This window comes from Schistocerca cancellata, chromosome 3, assembly GCF_023864275.1.
Source record: "Schistocerca cancellata isolate TAMUIC-IGC-003103 chromosome 3, iqSchCanc2.1, whole genome shotgun sequence".
NCBI lineage: Eukaryota > Metazoa > Arthropoda > Insecta > Orthoptera > Acrididae > Schistocerca > Schistocerca cancellata.
Window position 1 is genome coordinate 5,088,266 of NC_064628.1, and position 18,909 is coordinate 5,107,174.

The 18,909-nt window shown below is 40.7% G+C and overlaps 1 protein-coding gene across 1 annotated transcript in view; it reads left to right on the forward strand.

Moving 5' to 3' along the window:
* The window catches only part of LOC126176767 (intraflagellar transport protein 172 homolog), a 387,842-nt gene that overhangs the window by 301,436 nt on the left and 67,497 nt on the right, over window positions 1-18,909 (forward strand). Inside the window, exons 25-26 of the mRNA XM_049923936.1 lie at window positions 6,428-6,619; window positions 6,708-6,825. Coding sequence (XP_049779893.1) covers window positions 6,428-6,619; window positions 6,708-6,825 — 310 coding nt within the window. The remainder of the gene's footprint in view (window positions 1-6,427; window positions 6,620-6,707; window positions 6,826-18,909) is intronic.

Here is an 18,909-nt window from a genome sequence, read left to right on the forward strand (position 1 = left end):
GGCTTGTGTAGTCAGTCCTTCTGATTCAGTCAGTAGTAACAGAATGCATGCTGTTTCACAGAATGTGTTTCTTATAATTAAAAGAAGAGAGGGTAGTTTTGAAAAAGTTTCCCCATTTTACTTACAGAAAGGCTTAGAAGGCATTGATGGCACCTTAAAATCTGTTACGCACTTGTGCAATGTGACCCTGCCGGTTGAAACATCTAGCTCCCCACATGTCGAGAACCTGCCGAAAGCTCAACGCCTCGGGGAGTATGCGATAGAAACTGAATTGCACAACACCTTGAACTACAGCAAAGGTGTTGTGACTTACAGGGATTTAGCTGACATTCCCCAGGAAGAACTGGAAGCCGAATGGTCCCAGAAAGGCATTGTCGACACACAACATGTTATGAAATGGGTGGATGGCGATCTTGTAAAATCAGACTCTTTTATCCTTACTTTTAACAGCACAAAACTACCAGAGCATGTGAAGGCAGGTTTCTTATACCTACGTGTATGACATTATTACCCAAATCCAATGTGGTGTTTTGAATGCCAGCACTTTGGGCACACTACTCTTAGCTGTGAAGGAGAAGCCACTTGCGGGAAGTATGGTAAAGCTGCCCATGATGGAGCTGGTTGCTCCTTTCCTCAAAAGTATGTCAACTGCTCTGGGGGTCACCATGTGTGGAGCAGGAACTGCAGAGATTTCCTTGAGGAATGGAAGATCCAGGAGACCAAAACAATAAAGTGCATCCAGTATAGTGAAGCCAAGAAGTTATACAAGTCCATGCAGCCACTCACATTTGCTGCCTCCTTTTCTTCTGTTCTGAAACAGCATGTCCTGAAAACTGATGCTGCTACACAAATGGAGGTTGTTACTGTCAGCACTAGTACCTGTGTTTGTCAATGCACTTGTGCTGGTGCAGTTCCTTTGAAGCCTGCCCCTACCCCCAAAACTCCAGAAAAGGCCGTGGTTGCTGACATTGTGGACCTCCCTGCTACTCCACGTCAAGTCTTGTGCACTGCTACAGACACTACCACTTCTGAGGTTGTTGCTCCAAAGCTGCCTCAGACCAGAAAATCGAAGTTGAAGGCAATGAATCGTCCACTGAAGGAGACAGGAGGTACACAATCTGATAATGTATATGTCATCCTATCTGAGGTCTCTCTCGAATGTTCTTCAGAGGTGATGGAGGTTGTTGTTGAGCCGTGGCAATCATCTTGCCCAAAAACTGAGCCTCCATCCATTGTGGGCTCCCCTCCCTGGCAAGAAGTCAGGATGAAAGTACTACACCCGTGATAGATAGCTCCCATTATACGGTGGAACATGAATGGATTCAGGACACATGTTAATGAACTGACACTCCTAACACAGCAATGCCCCCTTTGCTTGTGTTTACAGGAAACACATCCAAAAGCATGTGATGCCCCTTTACTACATGGCTGTACGCTGTATCGCAAGGATGACCTGACTGGAAAAATGGCCAAATGAGGGGTTACTGTGTTTGTCAATAATGGCACCACTCCTCTGCTCTTCCCCTGGATACTGGCCTGCAACTTGCAAGCAGTTGCAGCTGAAATTCATGCACGTTGGAGGATTACAGTCTGCTCTCTTTACTTACTTCAGCTGAGTCTCTCACAGATCTTAAGGAACAACTCTCCTGATCATTTCTCCTCCTGGAAGACTTCAATGCCCATCATGTCCTGTGGGGCTCGACCTCTATTTGCCCTTGGGGTTGAGTTTTGGAGAGCCTCTGGTATCTCAAGAGCTGTGCATCCTAAACACTAGTACTCCAACTCATTTCTGAGCTACTACTGGGTCATTCTTTGCCATCAACCTATCTCTTTATCCTCCAGCCCTCGCTTACTCTGTTCACTGGGAGGTCATTGACGGCCTTCATTCCAGTGACCACTGCCCAATCCATATTCATCTACTGGACAGTGTATTGCTGGAACAGAAGCCCCAAACATGGATGATTGGCAGGGCTAACTGGACGCTTTTCAGCCAGTTGGCTGTGTTTGAACACCATGACAGTTTCCGGGAATGGGTGGATCACATCATGCATGTCATCTGTCATGCCACTGACTCTCCATACCAAAGTCTTTTGGTCCTCTTAGGAGGCAACCTGTACCTTGGTGGACAAAAGAGTGCCATTCAGCCATATGGGACAGGCATGCAGATCTTCGACGGTTTAAATGCCATCCAATAGCAGACAACCTCACAGCCTTTCGAATCATGAGATGTAAGGCTCACAGTGTTGTTAAGAAGAGCAAAAAACAGTCATGGCAAGAGTTCCTGGACTCCATCAGCCGTTCCACTTGTTCTTCAAAGGTATGGGAAGCCATCCAGATGATATCCGGTAAACAGTCATTTACCAATAGCAGCAGTGTTGAAACAGATGTGTCTCCGAATGACACCCAGAGACATCGCTCAGAATCTGGCCAAACATTTTGCAAGTAATACAGCCAATGCAAGCCAGGATCCGACATTTAGTTGCTACCCTGCAACTGTCTAGGTGGGTAACTTGGACTTCAGATCCAACTATTCTGAGGCCTACAACTCACGTTGCTCCATGTGGGAGCTCGAATCAGCACTGTCTGAGACTAGTGATACTGCACCCATTCACGACCAAATCCAATGCTGCATGTTTCGCTATTTGCCAGTGGCGTCAAAGGAAATGCCCCTCAAATATTTTAATCTTATGTGGCAGACAGGCAACTTCCTGAACTCATGGAGGGAGGCAGTTCTGATACCTCTCCTGAAACCAGTAAAGGACTGTACATTTCCCAGTAGTTACAGGAGTATCGCCTTAACAAGCTGTGTAGGAAAGACACTGGAGTGAATGGTTGACCGTCGTCTGGTCTGGTTGTTAGAGATCAATCAACTCCTTAGCCATTCTCAGTGTAGTTTCCGGAGATTTCAGTCCACTGGTAACAACCTGACTGCTAGAGCCGGCTATTCAGCAGTCTTTTCTATGTAACCATCACTGTATTGATATATCAGTGAGGCATATAATACTACTTGGAGACACTGCATTCTCGCACAGCTGCATCAGTGAGGCTTTGTGGCCACCTCTCCATCTTGATATGGTCTTTCCTGTCTCACCGGTTTTTTAGGACCCGAGCTAGTGCCTCACTGTCAGATCGATTTGAAGAGGAGAATGGTGTCCTCAGGACAGTGTTTTAAGTGTTGCCCTCTTTTTGCCATAGCCAGTATTGGATCTATGGTAAGCAGTCCTGTACAGTGCTCTTTATTTGTGGACGATGTTGCTATTTTCTATTCCTCCTCCATAATTGCAACAGTGGCTCACCAGTTGCAACTTACAGTGTAGCGGTTAGAGGATCAGGCTGCAAAGACACATTTTCAATTTTCTACAGGTAAGTGTGTGCGCTCATTTTAATCATTCTCATCGTATTTTTAATTTACCTGCCTTGTATATGGGGGACAGCATCCTACATTTTACAGACTCAGTGAGGTTTCTGAGCCTCATTTTTCTCTCCAGATTGTTATGGTTGCCACATCTTAAAGTGCTGTAGCCACAGGTTTTGGGGAGCACACAGGGTGCGTCTCCTCCAGTTTTAAGGGCTTTCACATGTTCGCAGCTGGACTATGGGTGCACGGTGTATGCGTCAGCGAGGCCTTCTTATTTGTGGAACATTGGCGCTGTCCACCATGGGGGGTTCGTCTGGCCACAGATGCTTATCAGACCAGTCCTGTACCCAGCCTCTGTGTTGAGGCAGGGAACTGCCACTTACCATCTGGCACTGGTTCCTCATGGTGCATCAGGTGTGTAAGTTCCTTGTAGCTACGACTTCACCCACACACCATACTGTTGCTCGTCTGCCTCTGGAGCACTTTTTTTCCAATGGTCCACAAGTCATAATGCTGTTTGGGGTCCACGTGCAGCATGTGCTGATGTCACTTGGTGTGGAGCCAGCACGACCCCTGAATTTCTTGTCTGTTCCAATTCGCTGAGTGCCCTTCACTCTCTGAAATGTTTGTACCTAGCAGATAAAGTTGTCCATACTACCCAGAATGGCTTCCTCCACTTGCAACGGTTGGGGAAGGATGTGTCTTTTTGCTGGGTACCAGGGCGCCAGGGAGTTGTGGGAATCGAAAGGGCAGATCTCGCACCCATGGAGGTTGATCCTCAGGTCTTTCAGTGTGCCACCCCCTGTGTGCTATGACATCACTGTTGAGCTCTAGAGTCTTGTGTTGGTGGGAGGATGAATGGCTGGAAGTAACTACAATAATCTCCATGTCATAAAGCCCACAACTGGGCAGTGGCGTCCTTCCAGCCAGGTCGACAGGGTGAGGTCCTCCTCACTTGCCTTCCCATAGGCCGCAGCCCTATGATGCATGGGTTTTTGCTCCAGCAAGAGGACCCTCCACCGTGCGGTGCTTGTGGCATACAGATCACTGTTTTATTTTATTAGACTGCATTTTATTTCCCGGCCAGCGGGCTTTGGCTGATTTGCTGAAAGATCTGCACTCTATTTTAGGTAATGATCAAATGAATTTGGTTCACGTTTTAAAGTTTTGAAAGTTGTCCAATGTGTTTACCAAGATTTTAGGAGATGGTTTTAATATGTTCATGAGGTGACTGGCTCGCCCATATTTTACGTAAGTGGTCAGCCAGTGACATTTTCTTGTGCCTTCCTTTTAGCTCCATTTTCACTTTACTTATGTTTTGGTCTCCTGTGTAGAATCTTTTCTTCTTTCCTGTTGTCTTAACGTGTATAGTCATATTTTACTACTTCTCTCCACATTCATTACTTTTAATGTGAGTAAGGACACTGATAACCTCGCTGTTGAGTGCCCATAGGCACTAAACTCACACACACACACACACACACACACACACACGCACACACACACACACACACACACACACACACAATTACTGTGTTTTTCAGAAATGATTCATACAGTTATATTAAGTGTTTTGAAGCTAATTTAATTAAGAATGTGTATTGACAAACAAAACTTTCTCTCATTAGAATTTTAAGTATTGCATGTAAATTGCAATTAAAGTCTTTTTGATAAGGTAACATAACATAATATATTTGATTATCTTTATTTAAGTTATGAATCAATTAGAACAAATACATCACAGCTGGAAATTATTTGTGATATTGTACCTAAGCATTTTATGCTCATGTAGATGTGTACTGTGCCTCTTGTCTTTTGTGAAATGTTTTGTCACCAATATTGGATTGTGATCTGTTGGAGAATCTTTGAGTCAATTTTTCTGAGTTTCCATTCTTGATTGCAGATGCTTTTTTGTTGTTGATTCATTAAGTGCATAATGTTTTATTTTAATAGTATAAAATGGATCTGATTACAGCAAATTTGTGTGTATTTGTATAGTTATATGAAGTGTGTGGTTTCCCCCTGCTGGTAACATACGGAATATCACCTTGATACTGTTGGACCAGCACCCTTAGTTGGTCTAGCATTGGTCCATGTCGGCAAGTTAGGAATACAATCACAATCATCTGGGTTAGATATCTGATACACGTTCATCCAGATTTAGTTCGGTGGAGTGATCTGGGAACTCTAGGTGCTTTATGTCCTCATCTTGCAGTTATCCTGGCCTTCCCTTGTGGTCAAGAACTGTCATCATTTATACTGAGCCCAGATTCATATGTACAGGGAAAAAGGCACACATGCCATTGTAGAATGTCATTTCCTCATACCAGTCATCAGACCACTGCAAGGAAAAATTTTCTCTGCTCTATCCATGGTTGTAAAGCACCTCAGAGACATATCAATTGAACAGACAGTAATAATCAATTTCCAGGCTGAACTGTGACTTATCTTGAACAAGACACGATCCCACTGTTCTTTTGTTCACGTGATGTGCGCAAGACACCACATTCACTGAGATTGGCTGTGCCTTCATACCAAGTGAATGTATTTGGTGGGTCACTGAGCACACAGAGCAATCTCTCACAGCTCATGATACCATTCTGGCTGGAAAAGTGTGACTCAAAGGCTGCTACAATGTCGTGGACAGCTGTTGTGCTGGTTGGACTTCTTTTGAGACTTGGGAAAAGGATATGGTATTGGATCTGGGCTGTAGTGTGCAATTGATTTTGCCTGTTCTCCTGTTGAATGTTGCCTCCTTTCTCTATGAAATGATCGTATCGATGATATTTTACTCCCACCCCGTATTGTGATGTCTGGCTCTGATCTCAAAGTTGCCAATGATCTGGTCACATATGATTTTATTTGGATACTTTGCTACAACTTGAATATTGCTGCTGACATGCCTCATACCTCATGTGCATCTGTGATCTGTGTTGTCCCACCACGTTTAATTTAGACAATGTCACAATGGTGAAATGTTTTTAAGGATCTCCAGGTTTTTTTAAAAATATATGGACATACATTTTTATGATTCTAAGAGATGCAGATTCAGTTGGCATATGCTTTCAGCAATCCGGAATGTGGGCAGATGCACTTCGAATATGCAAAGAATACCTTCCAACATATTTGGCTGCTCTGAAAGAGCAATACGACAGAGAAGTTGGAGTTAAGGGTTCTAAAGATGCTAACAGTCTGGTAAGCCAGGCACATGAATGGGAACAGAACAGGGAGTACAAGGCTGCGATTGACTGCCTTCTAAAGGTATTCATTCACGTGCATATATTGTTCCATTGCTATTTTGTATATATTTTTTAACCTGCTCTCAAACTATATGAGTGTGGTTTTACAGGTAAACTCTTCAAATACTAAAGATCATAACCTTATTTTGAAAGCGTGGAGTAAAGCAGCTGATCTGACAAACAGGTTTTTGGAGGAAAAGCAAGCAGTTGAGGTTGCCAAAATTTTAGGTAGGTGAAAATTTTAGTTCATTCTAGAATTGAATGATATATTGACCCAGAGTGAATCAGATGGCATACTGAATTGTTTGATGTGCCTGACTTAATTTAGAGTAGGCTGAACTTGAACTGTTGTAAGGTTGAATCTTAACTGATGTAATATACTGTTTGTTACAGTTGTTATGCATATTTCTTAGTGTGTGTCAGTTTTTTTACTGTGATATTGTTTAAAGATATGTGATGTACTTTCTCACTTTTGTATATTGATAATTTTCACAAAAGTCATATGTAGCCATACATGTTAATTGTTATTTCTAAAACCATTTATTACTTCATAAGACATTGGTCAGGATCAGTATTTTATTGTCTCATAATATACAATTTAAATCATTGATTTCGTGTGCAGGAGAGTCATCAGCTTGTAGCTGTAATAGATTGTACACAGAACACGATATTTAATTTAATTGGGCAGATAAAAAATCTACTCATCAAGTGGTGGCAGAACACACTCATAAAGGGTTGTAATTAGGCAAGCTTTTGGAGCCAGTGGCTCCTTCTTTAGGCAGAAGGGTTGAAGGGGAAGGAAGAGGGGTGAAGGAAAAGAACTTTAGAGGTCTAGGAAAAGGGGTAGATTTTGGGAAAGTCATCCAGAACTGCAGGTCAGGGGAGAATTACCGTTTTTGTTGTTTTATTAGAACACAATATCCTTTTAATTTTTTTATTCTGCTCAACTGATCAGATAATCATTAAAAGATTTCTCAACGGATTAATAGCATTTCTGTACCACAGTGATATATAATTTTCTTTTTTTTAAAAAAATATTTTTTTAGCCCTTCAAAAATTTGTGTCTTATGTATTTTCATCCCCATATATTGTGGGGTCTGTGCAAAAAGATGAAGTCTGTATGAAGCATGAAGCTTTTGTTGTCTCTGGTTTCATACATGTGCCAGAAGTTATTTATAAAAAACAATTCAGAGTTAGTATTTGTGAAGAGAGTTATTTCTTGTAAGTGCGACAAGGGAATATTTAATATATTTAGATCTCTTTATGGTGGCATACAAGATTTTCTTGGCCTTAAATTGTACATGTCCCTGATAATTTTTTTCTGCAAGGTTACATTACAATAATACTTGTTCCATAGAGCATGAATTCGACATTATGTTATGACATGGAATGTGTCAGTTTAACATAAGTGTTCTTTACATGACCCTTTTCTTTTACAGTTACTACTTCATATCTCAAAAGTCATCTGTTGAGTAGAAGGAGTTGTCATTCAAAAACTTTTTAACTTGTTTTTAAATGCTGATTGGGTATCTGTCAGACATTTCATGCTATTTGGCAAATGACCAAAGATTTTTGTGGCAGCACAGTCCACCCCTTTCTGTACCAAAGTCAGATTTAAACCAGGGTAATGAAGATCATCCTTTCTTCTAGTGATGTGGCTATGCACTTTGTTATTGTTTTTGAATTGGGATGGGGTATTAACAATTTTCATAAGTGAATATATGTGTTGTGAAAGTACTGTGAATATCCTGAGTTCCTTAAATAAATGTCCGCAAGGTGATCTTGACTGGGCTCCAGCTATTATTCCGATTACATGTTTTTGTGCAATGAGTACTTTTACTAATATGTTTATCACCAAAATTTGCAGTAACCCTACCAGCATAAGTAGCTGAACCTACCCATTTCAGCAGCTCATCAATTATTTCTTCCAGTTCAATTTCTCATCAATGCTCGTACCCAGAAGTTTGGAATATTCTGCCTTAGCAACAAACTTCTGTTCATATTTATCAATGGTATTATGCCATTTACTGTCCAAAATTGTATATACTGTGTTTTCTCAAAATTTAGTGAGAGACCGTTTGCAGAGAACCACTTAGTAATTTTCTGCAAGTCATTATTTACAATTACCTGAGCTAATTCTTTGGGTGTAACACATACGTGGAAATGAAAAGGACGTCGGACAGATGAGAGGAATGGTGCTCTGCTGCAAACCAACCTCAGGGTTGAACGCTAAAAGAAGAAGAAGAATAATTCTTGTTTGTTGGGTGTGCTTAGAATACTTGTGTCATCAGCAGAAATAACTAGCTTTGCATCTTCATGAATATAAAGTAGCAAGTCATTAATATATATTAAGAACAATAAGGGAACCAATACCAAACACTGTGGGATACCATTCTTGATACCTCCCAAGTTAGAGGACTGTGCTGATTTTTGCATACTATCTGTTCTGCTGATTTCAACCTTCTGCATTCTTCCAGATAAATATGAATTAGACATTTGTGCATGGTCTCCCTCATACCACAGTACTTAAGCTTATCTGGAAGAATTTAATGATTCACACAGTCAAAAGCCTTTGAGAGATCATAAAATATCCCAATGGTGATGTTCGGTTATTCAGAGATTTAATATTTGATCAGTGAAAGCATATACAGTATATAGCATTTTCTGTTGAAAATCCTTTCTGAAAACCAAATTGACATTTTGTTAGTACTTCATTATTACAAATATGCGAATCTACTCTTGAATACGTTACTGTTTCCAGAATTTTGGATAAATCTGTCAGAAGTGAGACTAGGCAGTATTTGTTAGCATCAGACCTATCGTCTTTTTTATGCGATGGTTTAACAATAGCATATTTCAGCCTTTCCAAAAAAATGCCCTGTTCCAGGGAGCTACGACGTATGTGGCTACAAATCATACTTATCTGTGGGTAACCAGCTTTTAATACTCTGTTGGGAATGCCATCAAATCCATGCAAGATTTTATGTTTGAGTGAATTTATTGTTTTCCTAATTTCAGTGGAAGAGTGGGTTGAATTTCATCTAAATGAGTAGCTGGATCCTATGTTCTCTACAACACTTAAAGAATGATTCTTAAAAATATTTTGTACTTCTGACTTTTTGTTATCAAATTTTTCATTGAGTTTGATAGAAATACAGTCTTCCTATGCTCTCAGTTGTCCTGTTTACCTTTTAACAATATTCCAAACTGTTTTAATTTTATTATCAGAGGTGTTTCAGAGGTGCTAATTTCTAGTATAATGCACATCCTTCTGGACTTTTTAAAAACTTTTCTTAACCAGGGTGAATACGACCCAGGACAACCGGGAGATCCAGGAAAAACCTGGGAATTTTTTCATCCGGGAAAAACCCTGGAATTGTTTAGAATTCCGGGAATTTTTCATTGTTTTCATTTTCAGTTAAATTTTTGTGATTTTGACTGGTAAGAACCAATACTGTAACAAAGGATATTACTGCATCCCGCTACTGCAGAATAATACTGCAACAACAAAACATGAACGAGAGGGAGGGGGACTTAAGTTGCAACGAAATGCACCGTATACAACAACAAAACACAGTGCTCATACAAGTGTCTGCTAACAGCACAGTGTGTCGAAGGCTTAGGAAGACTATGCAATACTTCATAACAACAAATTGCCTCCAATGACCGTGACATAACAACTGTTTAAATTAGAGTCGATTGAGCAGTTGTGGGCAGGCTCTTGCGCATGCGCAGTTTAGTCACGTATGAGTAGTACCTTCTCCTGCTTCTGGTTATAGAAGTGTGGCTGGGCGCTACTACATAATATTGCCCCGGTTTGGAAATATAGTAAATCTGGGGCTGATGCACAGAGCAGTCCGAGTTGTGGTGGGGAGGTGGGTCGTCTCCACGTGACGCGTGTTTACGTTCAGTGATTTTGTTGTTTCATCTCCTTTTATTGCTCTCACATTAAATGATGATGAAATGGATTTTTGTGGCCGGGAGCTATCAAATGAATTAAAATACGTTGCATAGTAATGGCAGGCTGAAATATGTTTTTAGTTTCATATTTTATTTCCACTTTTCTGGCAGTCAAGCATTAATCGCCTTGCAGAGCAATGCGGCTATTTTTGTCGGTTTGCTAAAGAGATTTGGCTTTTATTAATCTTTTCTGCTGAGGCAGTCAATTCATTTGAAACGACTAATTTCACACTCTTGGCTGGTTTCAACTGTTCACTGCATTTCAAGTGCATGTATGGCTTTATACCATAATAAAGAACCAAACATGAGATAATACAGCACTGGTACTCCAAGAAAATTTACATCCGAATATGGACATACGAATGCATTTTAGTGTGGTTCACGAAATTCCGATGCTCTTGAAGTATCCTCTGATGTCTTGTTTCTTTTATGACATAATGTAAGATCTTTTAATGTTTTACATGTAGAACATAAGGGCTTCTTGCGCAATCGCGGTGACGCCTGTTATCTGGCGTTCTCTTGCAACTGCTGAAACGAACCTCTTTCTAACAGGTCGTGGGAAAATATTGCGAAAGGTGGTTTGAAAAGCGTTACGTTCAAAGCAATTTTCCTTTTGCGCAAGATGAACAATGTGCAAGAATATATGATGAATTTCTTAAATCACAAAGTGTTTGATTCCATTTAAAAATCAACTCTTTGAGGACGACCATTTAGAAGAATTTCGAGGCCAGATCAGACAATTACGTCATTATTAAAAATTTTACTGGCACATTTGTGTGATGTACCTTAATTTAAACCATGAACTTTTTTGTGTGTTTGCATTACTTAAGAGTGCTCTTGCTATTGGCTGACTACATCACGTGTCTGTTGCTGTCATCAGTGGGCGAGATCAAGTGACATGAGCTATGACTGGCTTACAAAAGCGCATCACAATCTTGATTTCAATGCTTCGGAAAGTGACCTGCGGTGTTTGGCGGAATTCAAATTTATACCTTCGTAATACAAAAATATGCAACGAACATGCCGCCCCCCACTTCCCCCAGAAGTTTCATTTTTTAAAGTGCCGGGAAATTCTATGTCGGTATATAAAACCATAAAACCATAAACATTCATAGGATTGATGAGTTTTATAGTGCCGAGGAAGAGTATACTGTCACTTAACATGGAAAAAGTGTATTTTCACCCAGGAGAACGTGTAATTTTAACCGAGAAATTCGGGAAAAATCCGGGAATTTTTTTTCTTTGTCCGCGTGTACACCCTGTTAACACAGTGCAATAGTTTTTGTAATGTTTGACTCTTTCTGGATCATTACTCCTTCTAGTTGTAAGATACGTTTCCCTTTTCTGTTTACTATATATTTTTATCCCTTTAGTAAGCCAAGGCTTTTTAGATTGTTTCTTACTATTATGCTTCACTGTTTTCTTAATGAAACTGTTTTCAAATATAGTCACAAAGGTATCAAGAAACAGGTTAAATTTTAAATTAACCTCAGGTTCCATGTACACCTCATCTCAGTCTAGATGTTGCAAGATTTCCATAAAATTTGCAGTTGTTAAATCATTAATTAAAAACATTATTTTGGAGAACTTTTTTGCATTACTGTATGGAACTATGTCATATACTGTAACTAGCTGTGCATCATGATCAGACAGACCATTCTTGACAGGAAAAGTTTTTATTTAATTAAATGTATCTTGACCTATAAAAACATTATCTATCAGTATGCTGCTTTCCTGTATTACCTGAGTAGAAAAGTCAATAACTGAAGTCAAATTGAAAGAACCAAATAATACTTCAAGGTCAAGCTTTCGATTGACCTCTTTCAGAATGTCTGCATGGAACCCCCACAAATATTAATTTGCTTCCTTCTGTGTGACAGATAGCACAACAAAGAATCCTAGTTTCTCAAAAATAGCTGAAAATTTCCCAATGGGGACTTATACACTGCTACAATTATTTAATTTAAGCTCACATACACATGCTTTTATATGTTACTCTATACAATGTTTTTTTAATTTCTAAATTTTTCACACTGTGTTAAATTTTAATATATATGGAAACTCCTTTTCCATTAGGTTAATATTCTTGTCAAGTTACTAGCATTTCCTCAAAAGACAGTACCATATATCAAGTGCCGACCAGAGTGGCTGTGCGGTTCTAGGCGCTACAGTCTGGAATTGCGTGACCGCTACAGTCGCAGGTTTGAATCCTGCCTCGGGCGTGGATGTGTGTGATGTCCTTAACTTAGTTAGGTTTAAGTAGTTCTAAGTTCTAGGGGACTGATGACCATAGCAGTTAGTCCCATAGTGCTCAGAGCCATTTGAACCATATATCAAGTAGCTATGGTACACAATTTTTTTGTGTCTCTTCTGGTTACTTAGGCTAAGACTGAAATAGCAAATGCTAGGCTGTTTAATTAAGTTTCAGACAGTCTATGTGTGAGGACTATAATAGATTTCTGTCCAGTTGCATTCTAAGAATTTACCATGTTCTGCTTTATTTTGCTTCCGACATCTGAGCATAATCTGAATAGAACCAGAATGGAGGAGTTGGGGATATAAAAGAAGGGAACTAGCTTTTTCACTTATCTGGAAGCTTCAAAGACATTTAAATCAAAATGTCTTGAAAACCTGAGAGTTTAAAGAAGGAAGATACCGCATTTACTCGAATCTAAGCTGCACTCGAATCTAAGCTGCACCTGAAAAATGAGACTCGAAATCAAGGAAAAAAAATTTTCCCGAGTCTAAGCCGCAGCTGAAATTTGAGACTTGAAATTCAAGAGGAGAGAAAAGTTTTAGGCCGCACCTCCAAATCGAAACAAGGTTAGTCCATTTTAATATAAGACACAATTTAGCTCGAATGAATGACGATACAACTATAGTAGTTTGGTTCGAGTCGTAAGCTTGGCAGTTAAGCTTTACAAGGTAGCCATTGCTATGCGTCAGGCGCTCCATCCATATTGATATGAGTACCCTTCCTTTTTCACGTGCTTCATCTGGTTTGAATTGATTGCTTATTTTTCTTTGATCTGACAAGTGCCATTTTCGTTGTTATAGGTGTTAACGTCACTCTAAACTGAAAATGCATTACTGTACTGTGTGATGCATTGTTTGTCGCATTCTGATAGCGCATGTTCACGGCCTGTCGCCGCTCGCGGCATGGTTTGCTTTTCTGTGCGCTGCCACAGTTTACAATTTAAAAAAAAAAAAGAGGAATTGTCTCATTAGCGAAACAATGGCAAGAGACTGCTATTTGTTGTTACTTACACTGCTGCTTTCTTTGATAATGATCAACAAGAACCAAATAATAGACTGCGTATGATAGAAGATGTTCTGAACGAGAGTTTTGCAGACGCTGCTTTAGTACATTACATTACATTACATTTAAAAATCTAGTCAATTGCCGTGCTTCATTTCTGACTATATCACTATTAGCCATAAGAATAATATGAATATAAACATAACATGATATGTATATTCTTCCGCGTTTACTGTTGTCTCACTCTAGTTTTGTAGTTTATTAGGCAGATAGGATTTAAATGAGATAGCAGAAAACACGAAAGAATACATCGCAAAATGTTTATATTCGTATTATTCTTATAGTGAAGAGAATACTGCATGTGATTCACAATTCATAAAAGTTCCTATTAGCAACCATCTCTTCTCACAGGTAGGAAAAAATTCAGAACATAAGAGTTAGCCATATTGACAAAAACCCCAAACAGTCTTGCCAGTCGGATTTTCGTAGTACATTGAAATGCTGCTACATTCGAAGATGAACAATACGGAATTTGTATTTACTTCTTTGTTTCGTTGGATAATGTATGAAAATGCAGTGGTTGAAACTCGGGGCGGAGAAAAAAGCTCGTCTTCCACCTTTTTTTTTTTTTTTTAAAAAAAAAAAAAATATATATATATATATATATATATATATATATATATATATATATATATATATATATATATAAACAAAGATGTGACTTACCAAATGAAAGTGCTGGCAGGTCGACAGACACACAAACAAACACAAACATACACACGAAATCCAAGCTTTCGCAACCAACGGTTGCCTCGTCAGGAAAGAGGGAAGGAGAAGGAAAGACAAAAGGATATGGGTTTTAAGGGAGAGGGTAAGGAGTCATTCCAATCCCGGGAGCGGAAAGACTTACCTTAGGGGGAAAAAAGGACAGGTATACACTCGCACACACACACGTATCCATCCACACATACTCAGACACAAGCAGACATTTGTAAAGGCAAAGAGTTTGGGCAGAGATGTCAGTCGGGACGGAAGTACAAAGGCAAAGATGATGTTGAAAGACAGGTGAGGTATGAGCGGCGGCAGATTGAAATTAGAAATTAGTGGAGATTGAGGCCTGGCGGATAGCGAGAAGAGAGGATATGCTGAAGGGCAAGTTCCCATCTCCGGAGTTCTGACAGGTTGGTGTTAGTGGGAAGTATCCAGATAACCCGGACGGTGTAACACTGTGCCAAGATGTGCTGGCCGTGCACCAAGGCATGTTTAGCCACAGGGTGATCCTCATTACCAACAAACACTGTCTGCCTGTGTCCATTCATGCGAATGGACAGTTTGTTGCTAGTCATTCCCACATAGAATGCATCACAGTGTAGGCAGGTCAGTTGGTAGATCACGTGGGTGCTTTCACACGTGGCTCTGCCTTTGATTGTGTACACCTTCCGGGTTACAGGACTGGAGTAGGTGGTGGTGGGAGGGTGCATGGGACAGGTTTTACACCGGGGGCGGTTACAAGGGTAGGAGCCAGAGGGTAGGGAAGGTGGTTTGGGGATTTCATAGGGATGAACCAAGAGGTTACGAAGGTTAGGTGGACGGCGGAAAGACACTCTTGGTGGAGTGGGGAGGATTTCATGAAGGATGGATCTCATTTCAGGGCAGGATTTGAGGAAGTTGTATCCCTGCTGGAGAGCCACATTCAGAATCTGATCCAGTCCCGGAAAGTATCCTGTCACAAGTGGGGCACTTTTGTGGTTCTTCTGTGGGAGGTTCTGGGTTTGAGAGGATGAGGAAGTGGCTCTGGTTATTTGCTTCTGTACCAGGTCGGGAGGGTAGTTGCGGGATGCGAAAGCTGTTGTCAGGTTGTTGGTGTAATGCCTCAGGGATTCCGGACTGGAGCAGATTCGTTTGCCACGAAGGCCTAGGCTGTAGGGAAGGGACCGTTTGATGTGGAATGGGTGGCAGCTGTCGTAATGGAGGTACTGTTGCTTGTTGGTGGGTTTGATGTGGACGGACGTGTGAAGCTGCCCATTGGACAGGTGAAGGTCAACATCAAGGAAAGTGGCATGGGATTTGGAGTAGGACCAGGTGAATCTGATGGAACCAAAGGAGTTGAGGTTGGAGAGGAAATTCTGGAGTTCTTCTTCACTGTGAGTCCAGATCATGAAGATGTCATCAATAAATCTGTACCAAACTTTGGGTTGGCAGGCCTGGGTGACCAAGAAGGCTTCCTCTAAGCGACCCATGAATAGGTTGGCGTACGAGGGGGCCATCCTGGTACCCATGGCTGTTCCCTTTAATTGTTGGTATGTCTGGTTTTCAAAAGTGAAGAAGTTGTGGGTCAGGATGAAGCTGGCTAAGGTAATGAGGAAAGAGGTTTTAGGTAGGGTGGCAGGTGATCGGCGTGAAAGGAAGTGCTCCATCGCAGCGAGGCCCTGGACGTGCGGGATATTTGTGTATAAGGAAGTGGCATCAATGGTTACAAGGATGGTTTCTGGGGGTAACGGACTGGGTAAGGATTCCAGGCGTTCGAGAAAGTGGTTGGTGTCTTTGATGAAGGATGGGAGACTGCATGTAATGGGTTGAAGGTGTTGATCCACGTAGGCAGAGATACGTTCTGTGGGGGCTTGGTAACCAGCTACAATGGGGCGGCCGGGATGATTGGGTTTGTGAATTTTAGGGAGAAGGTAGAAGGTAGGGGTGCGGGGTGTCGGTGGGGTCAGGAGGTTGATGGAGTCAGGTGAAAGGTTTTGTAGGGGGCCTAAGGTTCTGAGGATTCCTTGAAGCTCTGCCTGGACATCAGGAATGGGATTACCTTGGCAAACTTTGTATGTGGTGTTGTCTGAAAGCTGACGCAGTCCCTCAGCCACGTACTCCCGACGATCAAGTACCACGGTCGTGGAACCCTTGTCCGCCGGAAGAATGACGATGGACCGGTCAGCCTTCAGATCACGGATAGCCTTGGCTTCAGCAGTGGTGATGTTGGGAGTAGGATTAAGGTTTTTTAAGAAGGATTGAGAGGCAAGGCTGGAAGTCAGAAATTCCTGGAAGGTTTGGAGAGGGTGATTTTGAGGAAGAGGAGGTGGGTCCCGCTGTGACGGAGGACGGAACTGTTCCAGGCAGGGTTCAATTTGGATAGTGTCTCGGGGAGTTGGATCATTAGGGGTAGGATTAGGATCATTTTTCTTCGTGGCAAAGTGATACTTCCAGCAGAGAGTACGAGTGTTTTTAAATATATTTTTCCTTCGTGGAATGTTTCCTTCTGTTATAACTATATATATATATATATATATACACTTATGCAGAGGTTTTGGCGCCAGTATATATATATATATATATATATATATATATATATATATATATATATATATATATATATATATATATATATATATATATACACACTTATGCAGAGGTTTTGGCGCCAGTATTTATCTTTGTGCCTGCAAAGCAAGCCCGTGTAGCGCTACATATTTTCGGCGGCAGAAGTTAGTTGTGGCGGCACCTACCAACATTTTTCAGAACTTCCGCTTACTTTGCACTCGATTCTAAGCCTCAGGCGGTTTTTTGGATTACAAAAACCGGAAAAAAAGTGCAGCTTAGATTCGAGTAAATACGGTAGTCTACCTTTAAGCTCTCAGGCTTTCAAACATTGTCTGGTGCAGTCTCCAACAATTGGTCTTTCCTTCTTATCCCACCTGGTAAGTCTTTCCTGACCCGAGACTCTGGGCGACTTTTCTGAACTCTCCCCTTTTCTGAAATCTCACCAGTCCATTTCCTTTACCTCTCTTCCTTTCCCGTCAACCCTTCTTTCAGAAGAAGAAGCCACTGGCTCCAAAAGCTTGCAAATTTCAATATTTTTATGTGTGTGTTCTCCTGCCGCCACTTGGTGAGTAGATTTTTTTATATATCCAGTTACATTATATTTTCAAAAATTGGTTGGTTTCATTGTCTGATGTAGATAAGTTTTACATATGCTAAATTGTTAAGTTTTATGTTTCTGTAAGTAGATTTATTTATTTATGTGCCCAGGACAGGAACTTACCAGAATACTGGTAGAACATTAATAACACACAGAGAGATTAATTACATACAAAGAATCAGTTACAGAGAAAATTTGATAAAATGTAGACAGAAAATAATGACAGGTTCCTGGAAACTAGCAGATGTTCTTGCTTTTGCAGATCACCACACTGTCAAATTTCATTGTCACTGCTGAAGCCCCATTTCCTGACTTTGCATTGTGACTCCCCAGTTCTCAATCTGTTGAGGTCTTCGATCTCCATTAAGGCTGATATTACACTATAATATTTCTTTGACAAAGAAATATGATCAAATATTCATCAAATTTCTTTTACCTGGCCCAAAAAAGGCATATTACACTGTTGTCATATTTTTCATCAAAATTCAAGAAGACTGACAGCAACAACTTGTAATCATGTGCAGCAGTTGCTTGCACCACAATTTCACTGTGTGCGCATTTGGAAGAGAAGCAGGGGGAAAAAAGAAACATACCTGGGATAAAAGCATTCAACAAAATCTGTTACGTGAGATGCAAGTAGAGGACATAAAGTTATACATAACTTACTTAAGGCTGGATAAGAATATGTTTCAATATTTCCTCAGCAAAGTGGCTCCTCGTATCACAAAGCACAATACTCACTTACGAACTGCTATATCTGCAGAAGAGAGGCTCACAGTAACACCCCGATTTCTTGGTACAGGAAAAAGTTACTCTAGCTTACAGTACAGCACTCAAATGCCATAGTGCACATTAACTAAAATAATCCCTGAAACATGTGAAGCAGTTTATAAGTCACTAAAAGACCAATACCGTAAGGTAAATAATACACTTTAATTCCATTAAGAACTATTTTTATTTTAGAACAATGTAAAATATACATTTTGTGTCCCAACAACAACAAAATTAATAGAAATGTAGGAAGGTGATGAGGCGCTTTACAACGTGAGGCATCCTGGGTACAAAAATAGATGTGGTAGAATGGAGAGGTCATAATTTTTTATGTGTTAAAGAGTGTCTTCCTCCTCTATCCCAGGTTGCTGAAAAGTTGCCTGAATGTATGCAGAGGGGGATGGCT